Source organism: Spermophilus citellus, assembly GCF_964194105.1.
Source record: "Spermophilus citellus genome assembly, chromosome: 6".
In the NCBI taxonomy this organism is placed as follows: Eukaryota; Metazoa; Chordata; class Mammalia; order Rodentia; family Sciuridae; genus Spermophilus; species Spermophilus citellus.
In genome coordinates, this window is record NC_138187.1 from 885,836 (window position 1) to 901,869 (window position 16,034).

Below are 16,034 nucleotides of genomic sequence, written 5' to 3' on the forward strand. Positions count from 1 at the left end.
ACCCACCTATGTGCGGGTCCAGAGGCACTTTGCCGAGGAGGGGGACCTTGAGGTCCTGGCACATGGCCTCTGCGCCGCCCGTCGTGGGGGGGAATATCTGAGATTCTTTCTGTGAGGAGAAGCAGAGGAGGAGCAGGGTTCGGCTTCGGTATCTGCAGAGACACGTTCTGAAACCGCTGGACATTTAAAAGAGCTCACTGCATGCAGAAAGCCAGCCACCAAAAAGTCGTCCCCTTCGCCAGAGACAGAAGCTCTTAATCCAGAGCCATTTCCCAAAACAACAGCAGCAGCAAACCAGCCTCCAGGAGCCACAGCTGCCTCCCGCCCCTCACCTTGTACCCCTCACCTTGCACCTGGGGCAGACAAAGCCGCTCATGTTCTCCACCACCCCGACCACCGGCAGCTTCACCTTGTGGCAGAAGTTGATCTCCTTCCGCACGTCCTGGAGCGACACCTCCTGTCAAGGTCAGACCCACAGGTGTCCGGTCAGCGTGCAGGGACCGAGGCCTGTGTGGCCCAGGGTGCTGCGACACGGTGGCACCTCTTGGGTGCCCCTATGTGACAAGTCCTGTTCCAGCTGCCCCAACTTTCCAGAAACCCCAAGAGGGTAGACCAAACGCCAGGAAGCAAAAGGAGCGATGGAGCACGCCGAGGGGGAGCGGGGGACGACTTCCCAGGCAGGGGCCAGCGCCCTGGGCCGTTAGGCTGGAAGCCTGCCCCTGCGGGTGGGGCTCTGCGGGACTGGCCACGCCCCTCTCCTCGTGCCCCCCTCCTGCGTGCCCCCTCTCCTCTGTGCCCCTCTCTTTGTGCCCTCTCCTCCACGCCCCCCTCCTCCGCGTCCCTCTCCTCCACGGCCCCTCCTCGGCGCCCCTCTCCTCCGCGTCCCTCTCCTCCACGGCCCCTCCTCGGCGCCCCTCTCCTCCGTGCCCCCCTCCTCCGCGTCCCTCTCCTCGTGCCCCTCCTCCTACGTGCCCCCCTCCGCGCCCCCCTCCTCGTGCCCTGTCCTCCGCGCCCCCCTCCTCCGCGGCCCCTCCTCGGCTCCCCTCTCCTCTGTGCCCCCTTCCGCGCCCCGCTCCTCCGCGTCCCTCTCCTCCTCGGCGCCCCCCTCCTCCGCGCCCCCCTCCTCCGCGGCCCCTCCTCAGCGCCCCTCTCCTCCACGGCCCCTCCTCGGCACCCCTCTCCTCCGTGCCCCCCCCACTCCACGTCCCTCTCCTCGGCGCCCCCCTCCTCGGCGCTCCTCTCCTCCGCGCCCCCCTCCTCCACGGCCCCTCCTCGGCGCTCCTCTCCTCCGCGTCCCTCTCCTCGGCGCCCCTCTCCTCCGTGCCCCCCCACTCCGCGCCCCCCCCATTCCGCGCCCCCCTCCTCCGCGTCCCTCTCCTCGGCGCCCCCCTCCTCCGCGTCCCTCTCTTCCACGGCCCCTCCTCGGCGCTCCTCTCCTCCGCGCCCCTCTCCTCGGCGCCCCTCTCCTCCGTGCCCCTCTCCTCGTGCCACCTGGCCACCTTCCCTCCACCACGGCAATCCCAGCCCTGTGGCCCAGCTGGGGCCGGGGTCTGGGGTAGTGTGCTGTCCCCACCACCATGGACAACTTCATGGGCAACAAGGACAGGCAGACTGTGGCCTCCTGGGTCACCTCAGACACTGCTTGTCCTGGTGCCACTTCATTGTGCACAAACATCATCCAGCCCCTCCTTGTGTCCCATCCATCGTCATTCTAGGGCCACCCACGAGCTCTCCGGTGCCTCCCTGTCTACAATGGCCGCTCCGTGGCTTCTGTTCCCCAGCTCCCCATCTCCTCGTACCTCTGTGGCTCGGTGTCCTATAGACACACCTGTTCCTTTGTCAAGAGTACCACCTAAACAGCCATTTCCCACAGCAGTGCTGGGTGGGGGACTGGGGAAGGTGCCCCTGGTCTGAACGTGCTGCAGCCCCGTGATTTCCGGGAAGGGCTGGCACCTGCTGGCTGCCGCTCTCCTTGGATGATCCGCGCAGTGGGCTCAGCTGCCTCTGTCACTGCTTTTCTGGGTGCTGGGATGAACCCAGGGCTCCTGCGAGCTCAGCCCAGCCGCTGGAACCCGCAGCCCCGGGCGTCTGAGCGTCAGGCTTCTGCAGGTCCTGCCAGGCAGGGCCCGGGCGGAGGACCACAGGCAGGAGGAACGCCCTCTGGCTCCACCAGCAGCCACTCACCTGAGGAGTGGTGACGATCACAGCCCCATCGATGTGCGTGGCGGCCAGATACTGCACGACCGACAGGTGCTCATCGGAGGTCCCCGGCGGGGTGTCCACCAAGAGGTAGTCCACGTCTCCCCAGTCCACGTCACGGAGGAACTGCTTGATCATGCCTGCAAAGGGGCCAAGCCTTTCTCCCTTGCTGGCTGCAAGGCCCTGCAGAGCAGCTGAGGTCTGCACGTGAGCTTGGCGTGTGCTCCACGTGCGGTTCCCACCTGGAGTGGCACTGTCCCCAGGGGGCATGTGCCGAGGTCTGGAAACATGTTTGGTTGCCATGTCTGCACCATGGGTAGAGGCCGGGGCACAGCTAGAACCCTGTCCACCCTGCCCCGAGGAACTCATCTGGCCAGTGCCCGCAGTGCCCACCGAGGTGCCCACCCTTGATCGCAGTGTCGTGCCACAACCTTCTGTCTCGGGACCGATCAACCTGGTGGGACTCCCCCCTCACACACCTCTCTCTCTGACACAAACAAACCACTACAAAACCACAACAAAAGTTAGGCTGGGTGAAGCTCAGCCCTCGCCTCGCCTGCACAAGGCCCGGGTTCAACCCCCAGCACCCCAAAAAAAGAATCCAGGACATTCTAGATGGAGGAGAGAAAAAACTCACACCAGCTATTAAAAGTGACATAACGGAAGCTGGCGTTTCCTGCTCTCTTCAACCAGGGAACATGAGAGGCACCAGAGCTGACAGGGGCGCCACGGGCAGAGGCAGCTCGGGTGAGCACCTCCTGGCACCAGGGGGCCCTGGGCTCCTCCCAGCCCCGGGCACAAGCCAACCCCTCCAAAGCCCAGCAGGTGACTGCTGCTCAGGGTGGGATGTGAGGCCAAGAACGCGAGGACAGGGACAGCAGGGTGGCAAACCGTTTTTCTTTGGTCCCCTCCAGATGACGGCGTCATCAGGGCTGCTGAGCAGGAAGCCCACCGACATCACCCCCAGGTTGTCGTCCACATACTGCAGGGGTGGGGGGACAGGGGCAAGACACGCTTTACCAAAGCCACAGGCTGGCCATTTCCCTGGGTCCTGTCTGGGCCTGGGCAAGAGGCAGCCCTGCCCTAGGAGCACATCCGCTCTGCGTCCTAAAACCACGCTTTAATACAAGGTGGACACACCAAGGGGACCTGAGAGGGGCACCGTGTGGCCTGGCTGGGGGACCGTCAATCGAGCTCAAGCAAACACCTGTGGTCACCTCAGCTGTCCTGATCAGGGTCGGCAACGGTGGCCCCTGGGGCCAGACTCAGCCCACCATCTGTGTCTGAGAATAAAGTGTTACTGGAACACAGCCAGGGTCACCCCGTCACCTTAGCACTCTGGGCCATGGCACATGGAACGAGGTCCACAGAGGACACCTTTACCCACCCTGTACAGACAGGTCTGCCCCTCCCGGTCTCCGCGTCCCTCCCGGGCCTGGGAGAGCGCCTCTGGAGACATCCGTGACGGACAGGTGGCCAACCCACCGCCTGTCCACGTGCACACCTGCCCCGCGCAGCACCTTCCCAGGGAGACGAGGGAAACTCACCACGGGAGACCAGCCCGAGCCGCTCTGGTGGACCTGTGTGAACACAGGCGCGGTGAGTGTGGGAAGTCACGCACGCTGGTCACACTGCGCACTCAGACAAACCAAGCAAAGACAGTCTCCCGACACACAAGCCACCGCCGTGAGCAGCGGCACTAATTTCGTGATGGGGTGCACAGCCGGGCGGGGCGGGGTGGAGGTACAGCCAGTCAATGCCCTCTGCTCCAAGCTGGGTTGTTTTGAAACTGCCCCAGTCTTTAGTCAGAACCAAAATTACTCGGGTTCAAATTTAACTTTGCGTCTGAACTTTTTTTAAAGAGCGAGATGGGGAAGGGGTGGGAAATGCAGCTGACCGTGGAGCAGCAGGCTGCTTCCGCCACAGCCCAGCGGTAAGGGGGCTGCGGTACGGTTGGTTCCAATCCTGTCCTGTCAGGGGCTTGAGGTTTGTACCCAGCCCGCTGCTCCCAGGGCCAGAGCTCAGATGCAAGGTCTGTTTTTCTTGACTGAACGGCTTTACTGAGACGTGATACACACACAATTCACCACTGAGCGTGCGCAGCCGGTGGCTTTCTGAATATCTGTAAAGCGGTATGACTAGCCACAGTGCCATTTAGGACACTTGCAAGACTCAAAGAAACTTGCACTCCTTAACTGTCACTCGCAGTCCCCATGATGTCCCCAGCCTGTGAGACCCCTCATCTACTTTCTGTGGGCAGATTCACCTGTTCCGTTTTTTTCTCACAAACAGAATCATACAATAAGTGCTCCTGTGCGACTGACTGAAGTCCTACTTAAAACCCCGTTTACTACTAGCTACAGCCATTTGCTAAGTTGTTGGTCTTAAAAGAGGGATAAGCGTGACCAAGAGAGAAGAAACAGTAACCAACTACCGTACGTCGACCTCATCATTTAAAATTTTCCACTTCTTTCTTTTTATTGAGATGGCCTCTCGCCCTGTTGCCCAGGCTGGCCCTGAATCCCGGGGTCAGGGCTCCTCCTGAATTTTGCCTTCTGGGTAGTGGGGACGTGGCGCGGCTGCTGCGCCTGGTTGAACTTCTGGTCTCTAAACCCCGGGTGAGCTCGGGCAGCGCGCCACTCCTGCCCGGGAGTGGCCTGCACACTGGCTCCGAGGCCGCTGGTGGAGGGCCTTCGGATCCTGCTGCTTCTCAACCACAGGCAGCCTCTGCCTCCCTCCCCCAGCCCCAGACGCAAGCCTGCGGCCTCAGGGGAGCCTCCAGGGCTGGCGCCCCCTGCCTCAGGGGACCCTCCAGCCCCAGGGACATGGAGGACACTGGCTCCATCGGCCCAGGGCGCTCCTCTCAGCTCCCGCCCACTGGCTGGCGCTCAAGGCCAGCCTCACTGAGCACCTGGCCGACCCTCTCAGGACAGCCTCTGGCTCTGCCTCTGCCATCTGCCCCCCCCCCCCCCCCCCCCGCGAGGCTTTACCAGCCTCCTTCACCACGGACTCCGGGCACAGTGCCCAGCCCCCAGCCCCACTTCCGTGCACCGCCCTGGGGGCGTCCTCCAGGGAGGGCTGGCCCCTGCAGAGACATGGCCCTGCCCCACCCGTGTCACTCCCCTGCCTCCGTTCCCAGGGCAGACCACAAGGGAGGAAGACTCCCTGGCTTCCCGGGCAGACAGGCGAGCTGGCCTGGCGTCCGGGTGGGGAGCTCCTGCACCCCCCGTCTGCCCTGTGCGGGCTGCTTCCCTTCTCTCTGAGCAGTGGGGTGGGCTCCAGAGACGATCCCACCCCCAAGTCCACCACTTCTGGTAAGCAGGCGAGTGGACGACTGCACACCGACCTGAGTTTGCCGCGTCTTACGCCTTTGGGGCCGACTGTCTGGGCTGCATAGCTGCAAAATGTAGTGTTACCTGTTCTCCTTCCAGGCCCATTATCTTGGGAATCGACGGCCCACAGATATCGATGTCCAGAAGAGCAACCTGGGGAACAAGAGAGCAGTGGGCACCACCTGGGAGCACCCCCTCCAGGCCTGGGGCAGGGGACAGCAGACAGAGAGGGACGGGGTCAGACTTGGAGCAGGCAGATTCCCACGAGGGAGAGTGTAAGGCTGACCTTCCAGGCCACCAAGGCAGAGTTCAAAACTCCCGGAACAAAGTTCACCAAGGCTGTCCCAACCCGCCCCCACCTCAGCCTGGCCACTTCCTTTGGGGTGATCTTCTGGACAGGGCAGCAGGTCCGTTGGAGAACCAGGTTCAGTCACTGCTTATTCAGCCCTAGGACGTGGGTAACATTACCTCTGCCTTACAGAAGACGAAACTAAGGTTCAGAGAGGCCCAGTGACTTGTTCAGTGTGCCAGGAATACAGCTGGGACATAGTCAAAGTCCTCAGTTCTTTCCCTTAACCCAGGGGTCTGGAAAGGAGGGTCAGTGCAGAGCTTCCAGCTGACCTCTGACCAGGACACTTGCCCTGGTGACCTGACGGTTAACAAGCTTTCAAAAAAGAGATCTACTGTAAGAAAGAAACTAGAAAAGCTCTGCAGGTAACTCAGCGGCAGTCTCTGATGACACCCTCCACCCCCAACACCCGTCTCCCCTGTCTATAAATAAGGCAGGGCTGAGATTCATCTTGAAGGCTGAGTGTCTCGGATCCAAAGTGCGGCATCTCTGGGTGACTCTGTGGCTCCCCTCCTTCATTCTCTCAACAAACCCAACCCGTGCCACCAGGGCAACCCAGCCGGGAAGCTCCACCTGGAGCTCGCCATGCCTCCTGTGCCCCCTGCTGGGCCAGCCCGACAGTGCAACGGGCTCGCTGCAGGAGCCGGGCTGCTCTCCCTCTGCCCCTTCACCTGGTGCCTGGGGTCCGCTGGACAACCCAGCTCCACACCATTCCCCCAGGAGCAACTTGATGGGTTTCCCCCACAACCAAGGATGGGGACGGAGTAAAACAATGCGTGGATGCAAGTCACCTCGTGGGGCACCCGAAGGCTGTGGACAAGTTCCTGTGCCCAGATCCCAGGTGAAGCCCCTCAGGTGAGCTGTGGAAGATGTCGCTGTCCAGTAACCATAGTGTTCTGCTTAGATTAGCCTGGGAGCCCTGGTAGGGGAAGACGCCCGTACTAGTCCTCGCCAGGACCCTGCGGCCAGCCTCGGGAGTGGAGGGTCAGGGAGGGCACTGGCTGCAGTTCCGCGGGGCTGCAGGGATCCAAAGCTTCCCTTTGTCCAGCTCCCTGAACTCCCCCTGAGAAGGGCAAACTCTGGGCCTTGCAGGGCAGTGTCCCCTCACACTGTTGCTGCTCCTCTGCCTCCTCTGCCTGGACCTCTGCGCTGTGAAATGAGTGCCCAGGGCCACTAGGCCCCGCGGGCTCTGAGCCTACACGGCTTGGGGTGGTGGGCAGATACTCCAGGCCCCAAGCACCCAGCACTGACCTCAATGACACAGCCCACCTTCTGGATGATGTCCTCTGTGTGAGACAGCTGAGGCCCCTACTCCTCCTGCCTCCACGACTCACACACGCCCTGGGCTGCTGCGACTGGTCAGGGGGTCTCCCCCACTGCTGTCTCCTGATGCCAGCCCCTTTCCAGATGAGACAACAGGATGGCCTTGCACAGTGAGTGCTGAGCTCCTACCAGATGGCGGGTGACGAGGGACAGGGTGTGCCACCCTCCTGGTGGACGGAAGGACTGAGGGCCGGGAGAAGTCTCTGCTCCCATCCACACTCAACAAGGCCTCTCCAGCGTGGCCACGAGCCAACACTGTGCCCACTCTGCAGACGGCGCTGTGGGAGTGGGTCTGTGCAGGAACACCACTTTCCACGTGCTTCTTTTAAACCACCTGTGCATAAAGAAACCCGCTACCCAGGGCTTTCCACACTGGGTGTCGTTTCCCTCGGAGCACTGCAGAGTCTAGGTGTGCGCACCACAAACACTTCAGCAGAACCAGGTGGGAGGGGGTGACGTAACTGGCTGACTACTGGGCCAGGGCAAAGTGCGCCTCGGGGAGGCTGTTTAAGAATATTCCTAAAAGCTTCTGAAAGCCAGGATTACTCTGGATAATATGGTTGACCTGAGAAAGCAGATTTCTTGACCACCCCACGGGGCAAATCTGACCCTCAGGTGGCCAGAGACTGCTGCCTACTCCAACAATGAAATCCACAAGGACATTTTGCCCTCTGCACTGTGCGTGAGGTGGGCTGCAGCACAGCTGAAGCAGAACGTGCCACCATGCTCCACACGCCAGTCATGGTGTGCAGGGACGGCTGATGGTGGAGGGTCCCGAGAGCCTGCTGCTGGCCCTGTGCTAGCGCTTCACCTGCCCCAGCCCGCTCAGTCCTCCAGGTCCCACTTGATGGATGAGAAAACGGAGGCAGGGAGAGCCTGGTAACCCGCCGGAGGCACAGCAGGGGTGTGGATGGAGCTCGGATGTGGGGCTGGCCACCCACGACACTTCAGTAGAGTGGACACACGGACAGCAGCCTGGGTGATCTGGGCTTTCAAGCTCATGCGAGCACACTACTCAAGAAGAAATGAATGACCTAGGACGAGGGTCAGCAAGTGTCTTCTCAAGGGCCAAGAAGAAAACATTTTATGCTTTATGGGCAACCAGGGATCTGTGGAGGTACTTAGTCATGGTTTAAAAGGAACCACTTAAAAACGTAACGCCACCCTCAGCTCCCAGGAGATGGTCTAGATTTAGCTGATTACTGTTTGCAGGTTCTTGGCTTAAAGAAAGCCCAAAAGAGGTTAATAAGAAAGAAAAAGAGGTCTGACGTAACGGAACAGATGCTCAGCACACAGCAAAACGTCCACCTGCCACCCCTTTTCCCTTTCTTGGTCACAGAACCCAGCACCATGCTTCAGCTAACGACTGGGCAGTTCCCTCTCTCTCTGCAGGGACGGTGCCAAGTCCCGCTTTGTCTAAGGACTCCATCAGGAGCCCTCAGACAGAAGGAGCCTTCTCCGGGTTTTCCCAGGTCCTACCTGTGTGTTTTCGTCCTCCGCCAGGCCGTGGGCAAGGTGGGCGCTGAAAGTGCTCTTCCCAACACCACCTTTTCCAGACAATATCAAGATCTTGTGTTTCACGGTCTTCATTTTCTCTTTGATTTCCTCTATGGCTAGAGGGGAAAAAAAGCAGTTCAGGTGACAAAGTCCCTGCCTCAGTCCTGAGTGTCACCCTTCCAAGTCCTTGGGGCTGTTTCAAAGATCCCGTGTGAGACTCCACTTCACCAACGGTAGTAGGAAGAGCTACAGAGAAAATGAGGCTATTGTCACACCTGAAATTGTCTTCTTGGTTTACATGTCTGCCCCCCCCCAAGAAAGGGAGCGCGATGAGGGTGGGGTGATCGAAGTCTTCACTGCTGTATTCCCGGGATAGAACTTTGCAGATCACAAAGGTTCACAACCTGGATGAAATTCCCAGGGGACATTTGGCAATGTCCGGAGACATTTTTGGATGTTACCAGGAGGGGGTGAGACTGGCATCTAGTGGGTAGAAGCCAGGGGCACTCCTAAATGCCTATAGCACAGAACAGCTCCCCAAAACAAAGAGCCATCAGGCTGCACATGTCACTAGTGCTGGGGCCCAGAAACCCTGACAGGCAGTGGGCCTGCAATGAGCTCCTGTAAGGGACAACGGTCTCCTACTGTGCTTTCAATGCTTCGTCTTGTTTCACATTCAAAACATTCGTAAAGTGACACTGCGAGACCACTGTTTCTCCGTTTTTTGACGAGGCTCAGGACGCTCTGAGAGGCTGAGGCTTTTGCTCAAGGTGTTTGCAGTGGGCCCCAGAATCCGCCCAGTGTCTCTGAACTCCTTCAAGATTCTTTTCCCAGCCTCCTGCTTTCCAAGAGCTCTCCCCACCTGGGGATCTGACCTTCAGGTACTCGGTGATGTGATGGCTCGCTTTCCTGCTGCTCTCCCTCATTAAGCTAAGCTCCACTTAGGGCAGCGACCATCACAGCTGTCCCCCAGCACAGAGCAGTGTGCCTAGGAGGTGGTTACATACAGTTCTGCTGAATGAATGGGAGGCAGTCTTCAAAGGAAGAAAATTCTGCCTGGCTCTTCAGCGAGGATTTCAGTCCCGATCCGCTCCGCGGTCCCTACTGCCACTCAAGCCTCTGGCCCCACCCCTCCGGGTTTTTACCACGCTCCACCGCCCTCGGACTCCGCCCCTTCCCAAGGTCCTTTTTGATTCCGCGCCGGTCACGGATCTTCCAGGCTCCTCCCCATCTCCGCCCCTTCTCCCCCGCCCTCATTCCTAAAGCCCGCCCCTCACACGAGGACGCTCCCCGCGGCGTAGATCCTCAGCCCCGCCCTCTCAATACGTACAGGCCTACCCCGCACCTGACGTTCCGGCCTCAGGCCCCGCCCCTAGCATCGCCCACATTCCTCTCCCAAGCCCCGCCTCTTCCGGGCCTGCGCCTTTCACTTCCCGTTCAGGCCCTGGCCCCGCTCACCCGGATCCGGAGCGGCGCCGGCTCCAGAAACACACAGCCGCTGGTTGGGACATCCCTGACAGGAGGCCCCCCGGCCCGCCTGGCTACTGTCAGCCCCGGGACAGTCTGAGCGGAGACAAGATTACAGTTAGAGCTGCTCGCGACCCTTCAGCCCCACCACCCACGCCCCCTCCGCGAGCTGACCGTGAGGCACCTCCTCCATTCTGCCGCTGGTGTCGACGCGCTCACCGGAACCCGCGACAGGCATTTCCGCCTCGCGGGCCCAATCTGACCCTCCAGCCCCGCTAAATAAGTCTCCGAAATAAGAGGACTCTGCGCATGCGCGAACTCTGTGCCGGGCGGGGCTCTTTTTTCTGCGTGGTCTAGAACAGCTACGGAGCCTTCCGTCGTCACTTCGACAGGTGTCCTGAGCACCAAGGCTTTGCCGTAACCTGACCTCAGTACTGTTTTCATACCCAAGAGGTCGATGTGGTTAATACGCAGTCTGCAGGCAGGTTTCCTCGATTGTTCCAAAGAAGCTCCTTGGACGCTCGCGTCCTGGATTCAGTCAACAACCGCATGTTGTGTGCTTGCAATTGTACACTTGGTGCATATACTTTGTTCCATCGTTGGTAACGTGGAGCGTGGTCACGTGGTAAAAGGAGGTTCTGCCCAATTTCTGCAGTAAACGGAACCGAATGTAATAAGGACTCGGGGGTGTGCTCTGAGATGGTCTGATTATCCGTTTTTCTATCGACTTTTTTTTCCTCTCCCTGCATTTAGCATCATCACCTGCTCAGTTATGTGGGTCTTTGCAACCAACATAACTTTGTGATTTTCCCCAGTCCTATTATTATCTGTATGGTTATTAACTGGCATTCCTTTTAAAGAAGAACTTTCTGTTCCTAAAGACTTAACTGTGGACGATCACCAACCCCTCCCCCAGTACAGCATATTTGTCCAGTGAAGCCTTTTCGAGCCCACCCCCATGTCCTTCCGTCTCTGACCCAACCTCAGGGAGTCTGTTCTTGCTTTCTGACAGGCAGGTGTCCCGGGCTCTCCCGTGGCTCTCGCTGCAGTTATTTTCCCAGGGCGCCTGGTTGCTCTCGGTGGAAGGCAGTGCTTGGAAACAGACCTCTGTGTGCCTGTGGCTGTTGGAGGATCATTACTTGCAGGTTTGGCACAAATGTTAATGAATGCACAGACTTCACCAGCCCTGGGCACTAAGAATAGAGATACTCATTTGTCAAATAGCAATGTCACCTATCACCACCAAAATTGTAGCCCGCCTTTTTTTTGAACACAGTATTTGCCAGCTATTGTGGGTATGTTTTGAATGTGAATTACCTAATGCATTCATTTCAATAATCCTATCTGCAGGGCCCCCGACTCCGTTTTGGGAAGAGGAAACTGAGGTTTAAGACAGAGCTACTTTCCTGATGTCCCATGAGTGGTAGTGGGAGAGAGGGGCTCAGGGAGAAGAGCCCCCGCTGTCTGCCTCCAGAGCCTGCATGGTTGGTCTGTGCTTCCAGAGGACTCGGCCCCTGTCATCTCGTTGGGACCACAGATAATCAATCGTGTCATCACAGTATGATTAGGGGTATGCAGAAGAGGACTAGGGTGACGGGGGTGGAGCCACATCATCTAAGAGCCTGAAGACACCAGCAGGGACAGGTTGGGGGAGGGTGGCAGGTGTGTTTCCAGTGGAGCCAACAGTGTCAGTGAGCCTGGAGGGCAGGGGTGATTCTCCTGGCCGGTCGGGACTGTTAGCTCCATTTTGCTGGTGACAGAGAACTGCTCCTGGGCTTGCAGAGCCTGGATTCCTGGAAGCTTCATACAGGGCCTGGGCACTTAACACAGGCCCCGCGGGCAGGCCACGTGCTTACCAAAGAAAGGCTTGGAGAGGTTGAGAGGCCTCCGAGGGGCGCGCCCTCTGGAATTCTGACCACAGGGTCCTTTTCCTTCTGCCAGAGATGGCCTATGTAGGTTCTTCCTGATGCCCTCAGACATTCCCCACAGGTTCCTCCAGCCGTTTCCAGCAGAGACACCGCCTTCCATCTCTCTTTGTGCTTCCATGGCAGGGGCCCTCCCACTCAGGGGGGCTGTGCACAGTGACAGGGAAGGTTTCTCAGTCTGTCCCTTGCTCCTCACTCCTCCCCCCCCCCTGCAGGCTGGAAAAATGGTTGAGTATTCCACCCCGAAAAGTACAAGAGGAAATGCACCCCAGCCTCGCTCCAGGTCTCCCCTCTCCCCAGCCAAACCCCTGTCCCACTTGGGATGGAATTTTCCACCAGAATCCCCCACCTCGCCAGTGAGAAGGGCTGGCCCAGGGATCGGCACGTGACTCTCACTGGAGAGTGATCATATTTACTCAGGTTCAAGGGCCACTCAAAGCAGTGCCCCCGAGGCCCTGCTGTGGGTCGTTTCTAGTCACTCTTGCATGTCCACCACATCATCTGTCGTCCAATGTGATCTGTTCCTCGTCTCTACCTCCCGCCTCTGCTGCTCCCTCAGTTCAGACCCGACTGTCCTGACCCACACTGTTGGGTTTTGTTATGGTTTTCCCACAAGCATATCCAGTGTCCTCAACTGCTCAATCAGTTCCTGCTTCTGGTTTCTTATCTGCGAAAATGGCACTCCCTGGGCTAAGAGCTCAAGCCACAGACCTGAGTATCCATTGGCCTTAATTTCTCCATTTCCCCTGTATCAGCCACCAACTATTTGATAACAAGTCAACGTGACATGAGTGGTTTAAACCAAATTGCTCCTTATTTCTCATAGATCTTCTGGTTTCAGGGCTTGCTCATGTGGCTCCCTTGAGCAGGGAGTTGTCTGGAAGGTCTGACTGGTTCTTTCACGCGCCAGCCAGAAACAGTGCCTAGACGCTTGCTCACGGTGTATCAGCCAGAGTCAGCCCCACGAGCACAGCCCAGAGGCACAGGGTCAGAGGAGCCCCAGATATGGGTGGCCATGTGAATCTCCCATGGTTCCCCACATCTTGTCTTGGCCACCCATCTTCCATCCTGTCCCACACAAACCAGCCCCATTCTCTTGCCCACTAACCTTCGATGGCTCCTGTGGCCCCAGGAAAGAGTCTGCTTTCCATCATGACGTTCAGTGGTCTTCATGAGTCACTCCAGCTTCATGTCTTGCACAGGCCAGGTGAACACTAAGCCCTGCCCGCTGGACAGCCGGCCTCCCCAGGCCCTCTAGTCATTCCTCTGTTGCTCATGCGGGCCTGTTTGCCAGGAGTGTCCAACCCGGGCGGGTGTTGCTCATCCAGCATTGTCCAGTCCTCCATGACGCAGGTCTCAGCAGCCTCTCCTCACGGACGTCGTTCCTGGCCTGTGCGATCGACTGCTTTCCCTTTTCCTGAATACAGTGTGTTCCAAAAGCCTGGGCATACTTTTCTATCCTGATAACTTCCAAAGTATGACTGCTAGGAACAAAACAAAAACCAGCACTGGAATTTCGTGCAAATTTCCTTTACACTTACTTAGGTTCATGAATTTGAAACACTAAATTTAAATTATTTTATGAATTTCAGTCCCTTTGGTTTTGAAGTAGTCCCCCAAAGACCTGTACCATAATCAAGCTTCTCCAGGAACCATAATTAAACTTCTTGTCAGCAAGATCTTTACAAAGAATGTCAGCAGGATTTCTGCAGAGGACATTGTGATTTGAAGTTTGTTTCTTTTCTTTTCTTTTTTGGTAAATACCAGATTTGCAGACAAAAGTCATGGTAGACTGTCTCAGGGGAGTTTGCTGTGCAAAAGTCAGGTCTCTTTTTCCATGGTAAAAACTTATGAAACCTCTGTCAGACCTAAAATATGGGACAAAGAGTCACTGTTCTGTGCCCACTCACTGTCGTACACCCACCCACTGAGCACACATCTGAAAGAATTTCCAGATTCAGGGTTCTGGGATGAGCCCCTCTGGAACATCACAGCTTAAGTAAACCTCTTTCCTGAAAAATTTCTCAGGTGTGCAGCCTCATCTCTCCCAATCACTGTAAGATGGTGAATAAGACTGAAACAACAGATGTGTCTTCATTGTTCTAAGTTTACAAACGACATGTGAAGGACTTAAATTGAAAAATGATTTTAAATAAGTTAGAAAATGATGGAGAGTAAAATGTGGTTGCTAGGAGTCGGGGTGGGGTGGGGGTGAGTGGGGGAGCCCGGGGGATTTTTAGGACAGTGAAATCACTGTGCTTGACCCTGTGGGGGACACATGTCTTCTACATTTGTCAGCTCCCACAGACTACAACACCAAGAGCAGCCCCTAATGTAAACCATGCACATCAGTAGGTAAGAGTGTGCCCACGTGGGTTCACCCAGGGGGGCAAATGAGCCAGTGACAGGGAAATGGAAGGGGCTCAGCTTTTCCACACACCTAAAAGTACTCAAAAAGCAAACTCTTAATTGTTAAATACGTTTATACTTCTGAAATTATTAAAGCTTCAATGTGCACTTTTAGAACACCTGTGTACACCGTCTCAGCCCAGCTGCTCATTACTATCACCCGGGAAGTTCTCAGAATACATATGCCTGTGCCCCCACCCTGCATACCTCAGACAGGAAGTGGGGTCTGGGCAGCAACGGGACCACAGAACAGGGTAGACTACACAGGGGTTTACCGAGACACAAAGCTGTGCAAATTTGACCTCACTTCTCATGAGCTGAGAGGCATGGGGCAAGCTACTTCGTCTTGCTCTCATTCTGCTCCGCTGTAAAACAGGGATAACAACAGCATTTGTTTCAGGTGGTTTCCAGGGGTTAATTAACACCTGCACAGCATCCCCAGAGTACGGACCTAACACACATTGTGTCTAAATAAATTTAGGGCTCTAGGTTAGAAAGGTAGAGACCAGAAACTGAGGCCAAGGCGAAGAAAGTTGTGCCAATCACACAGCAGATTATTGGAAGGAACAAGACTAGAACGGAAGTCAGCTTGGTTTAAATAAATAAATAATAGCTGCCCATTCAGCAGGACAGGGAGTGGTCAACTAGTCATTAGAGACTTGCAGAAGGTGCCGGAAGTTCCCCAATTTGACCAGTAGGTGGAGATGTTCCCCTATCTATGATAAGGACATTTGGCAGTGGAAACAAAATTTAAGTTTAGGAGAACTTCCTTAGGACCCAGCAAAAATATCCTCCATGTCTTGCCTTAGTGTGTCACTCTTTCCTCTAACTTCTTGAGTTATGACAACTTTTAAAGTGCCCTTGCCTACTATTTCTACTATCGGTGTTATTCTGCTTTGGTTTCGATTGAGCCCTCATTATGGGTTATTTTTTCCTGCTTCTCTGCATACTTGCTGAATTTTTTTTTTTATTGGACACCAGACATTGTGAATTTGACCTTTTTGAGTACTGAAAAATTTTGTACTTTAACAAATATTTTGATCATTTTCTAAGACTCAGATAATTTACTTGGAAACTTTATTATTTAAAAAAATATTTTTTGAAGTTGTAGATGGACACAATATCTTTGTTTTATTTATTTTTATGGTGCTGAGGATCGAACCCAGTGCCTCACACAAGGGAAGCAAGCGCTCTGCCACTGAGCCCCAGCCCCAGCCCCAAAACTTTATTATTTAAAAAAAAAAAAAACTTTTTGGAACTGAGTTTTGAGGGGGTTGGGGGTAGGGATTGAATTCAGGGACTCTTGACCACTGAGCCACATCCCCAGCCCTATTTTGTATTTTATTTAGAGACAGGGTCTCACTGAGCTGCTTACTGCCTCACTGTTGCTGAGGCTGGCTTTGAACTCAGTGATCCTCCTGTCTCAGCCTCCCATGCTGCTGAGATTACAGGCAAGTCCCACGGCACCTGTCTTGGGACTGACTTTTAAGCTGTGTTATATGGGATCAGAGTGGCTTAAGACTAGAGCTAATT

The 16,034-nt window shown here is 56.3% G+C and overlaps 1 protein-coding gene across 1 annotated transcript in view; it reads right to left on the bottom strand.

Annotated features, from left to right (window-relative positions):
• Window positions 1-10,491, bottom strand: part of NUBP1 (NUBP iron-sulfur cluster assembly factor 1, cytosolic) — a 14,663-nt gene extending 4,172 nt beyond the window's left edge. The window contains exons 1-9 of the mRNA XM_081299626.1: window positions 10,342-10,491; window positions 10,159-10,263; window positions 8,683-8,816; window positions 5,616-5,684; window positions 3,747-3,779; window positions 3,091-3,181; window positions 2,185-2,339; window positions 347-457; window positions 7-109 (exon numbers count right to left, since the gene is read on the bottom strand). Coding sequence (XP_081155752.1) covers window positions 7-109; window positions 347-457; window positions 2,185-2,339; window positions 3,091-3,181; window positions 3,747-3,779; window positions 5,616-5,684; window positions 8,683-8,816; window positions 10,159-10,263; window positions 10,342-10,405 — 865 coding nt within the window. The 5' untranslated portion in view covers window positions 10,406-10,491. The remainder of the gene's footprint in view (window positions 1-6; window positions 110-346; window positions 458-2,184; window positions 2,340-3,090; window positions 3,182-3,746; window positions 3,780-5,615; window positions 5,685-8,682; window positions 8,817-10,158; window positions 10,264-10,341) is intronic.
• Between the last annotated feature and the right edge of the window lie 5,543 nt (window positions 10,492-16,034).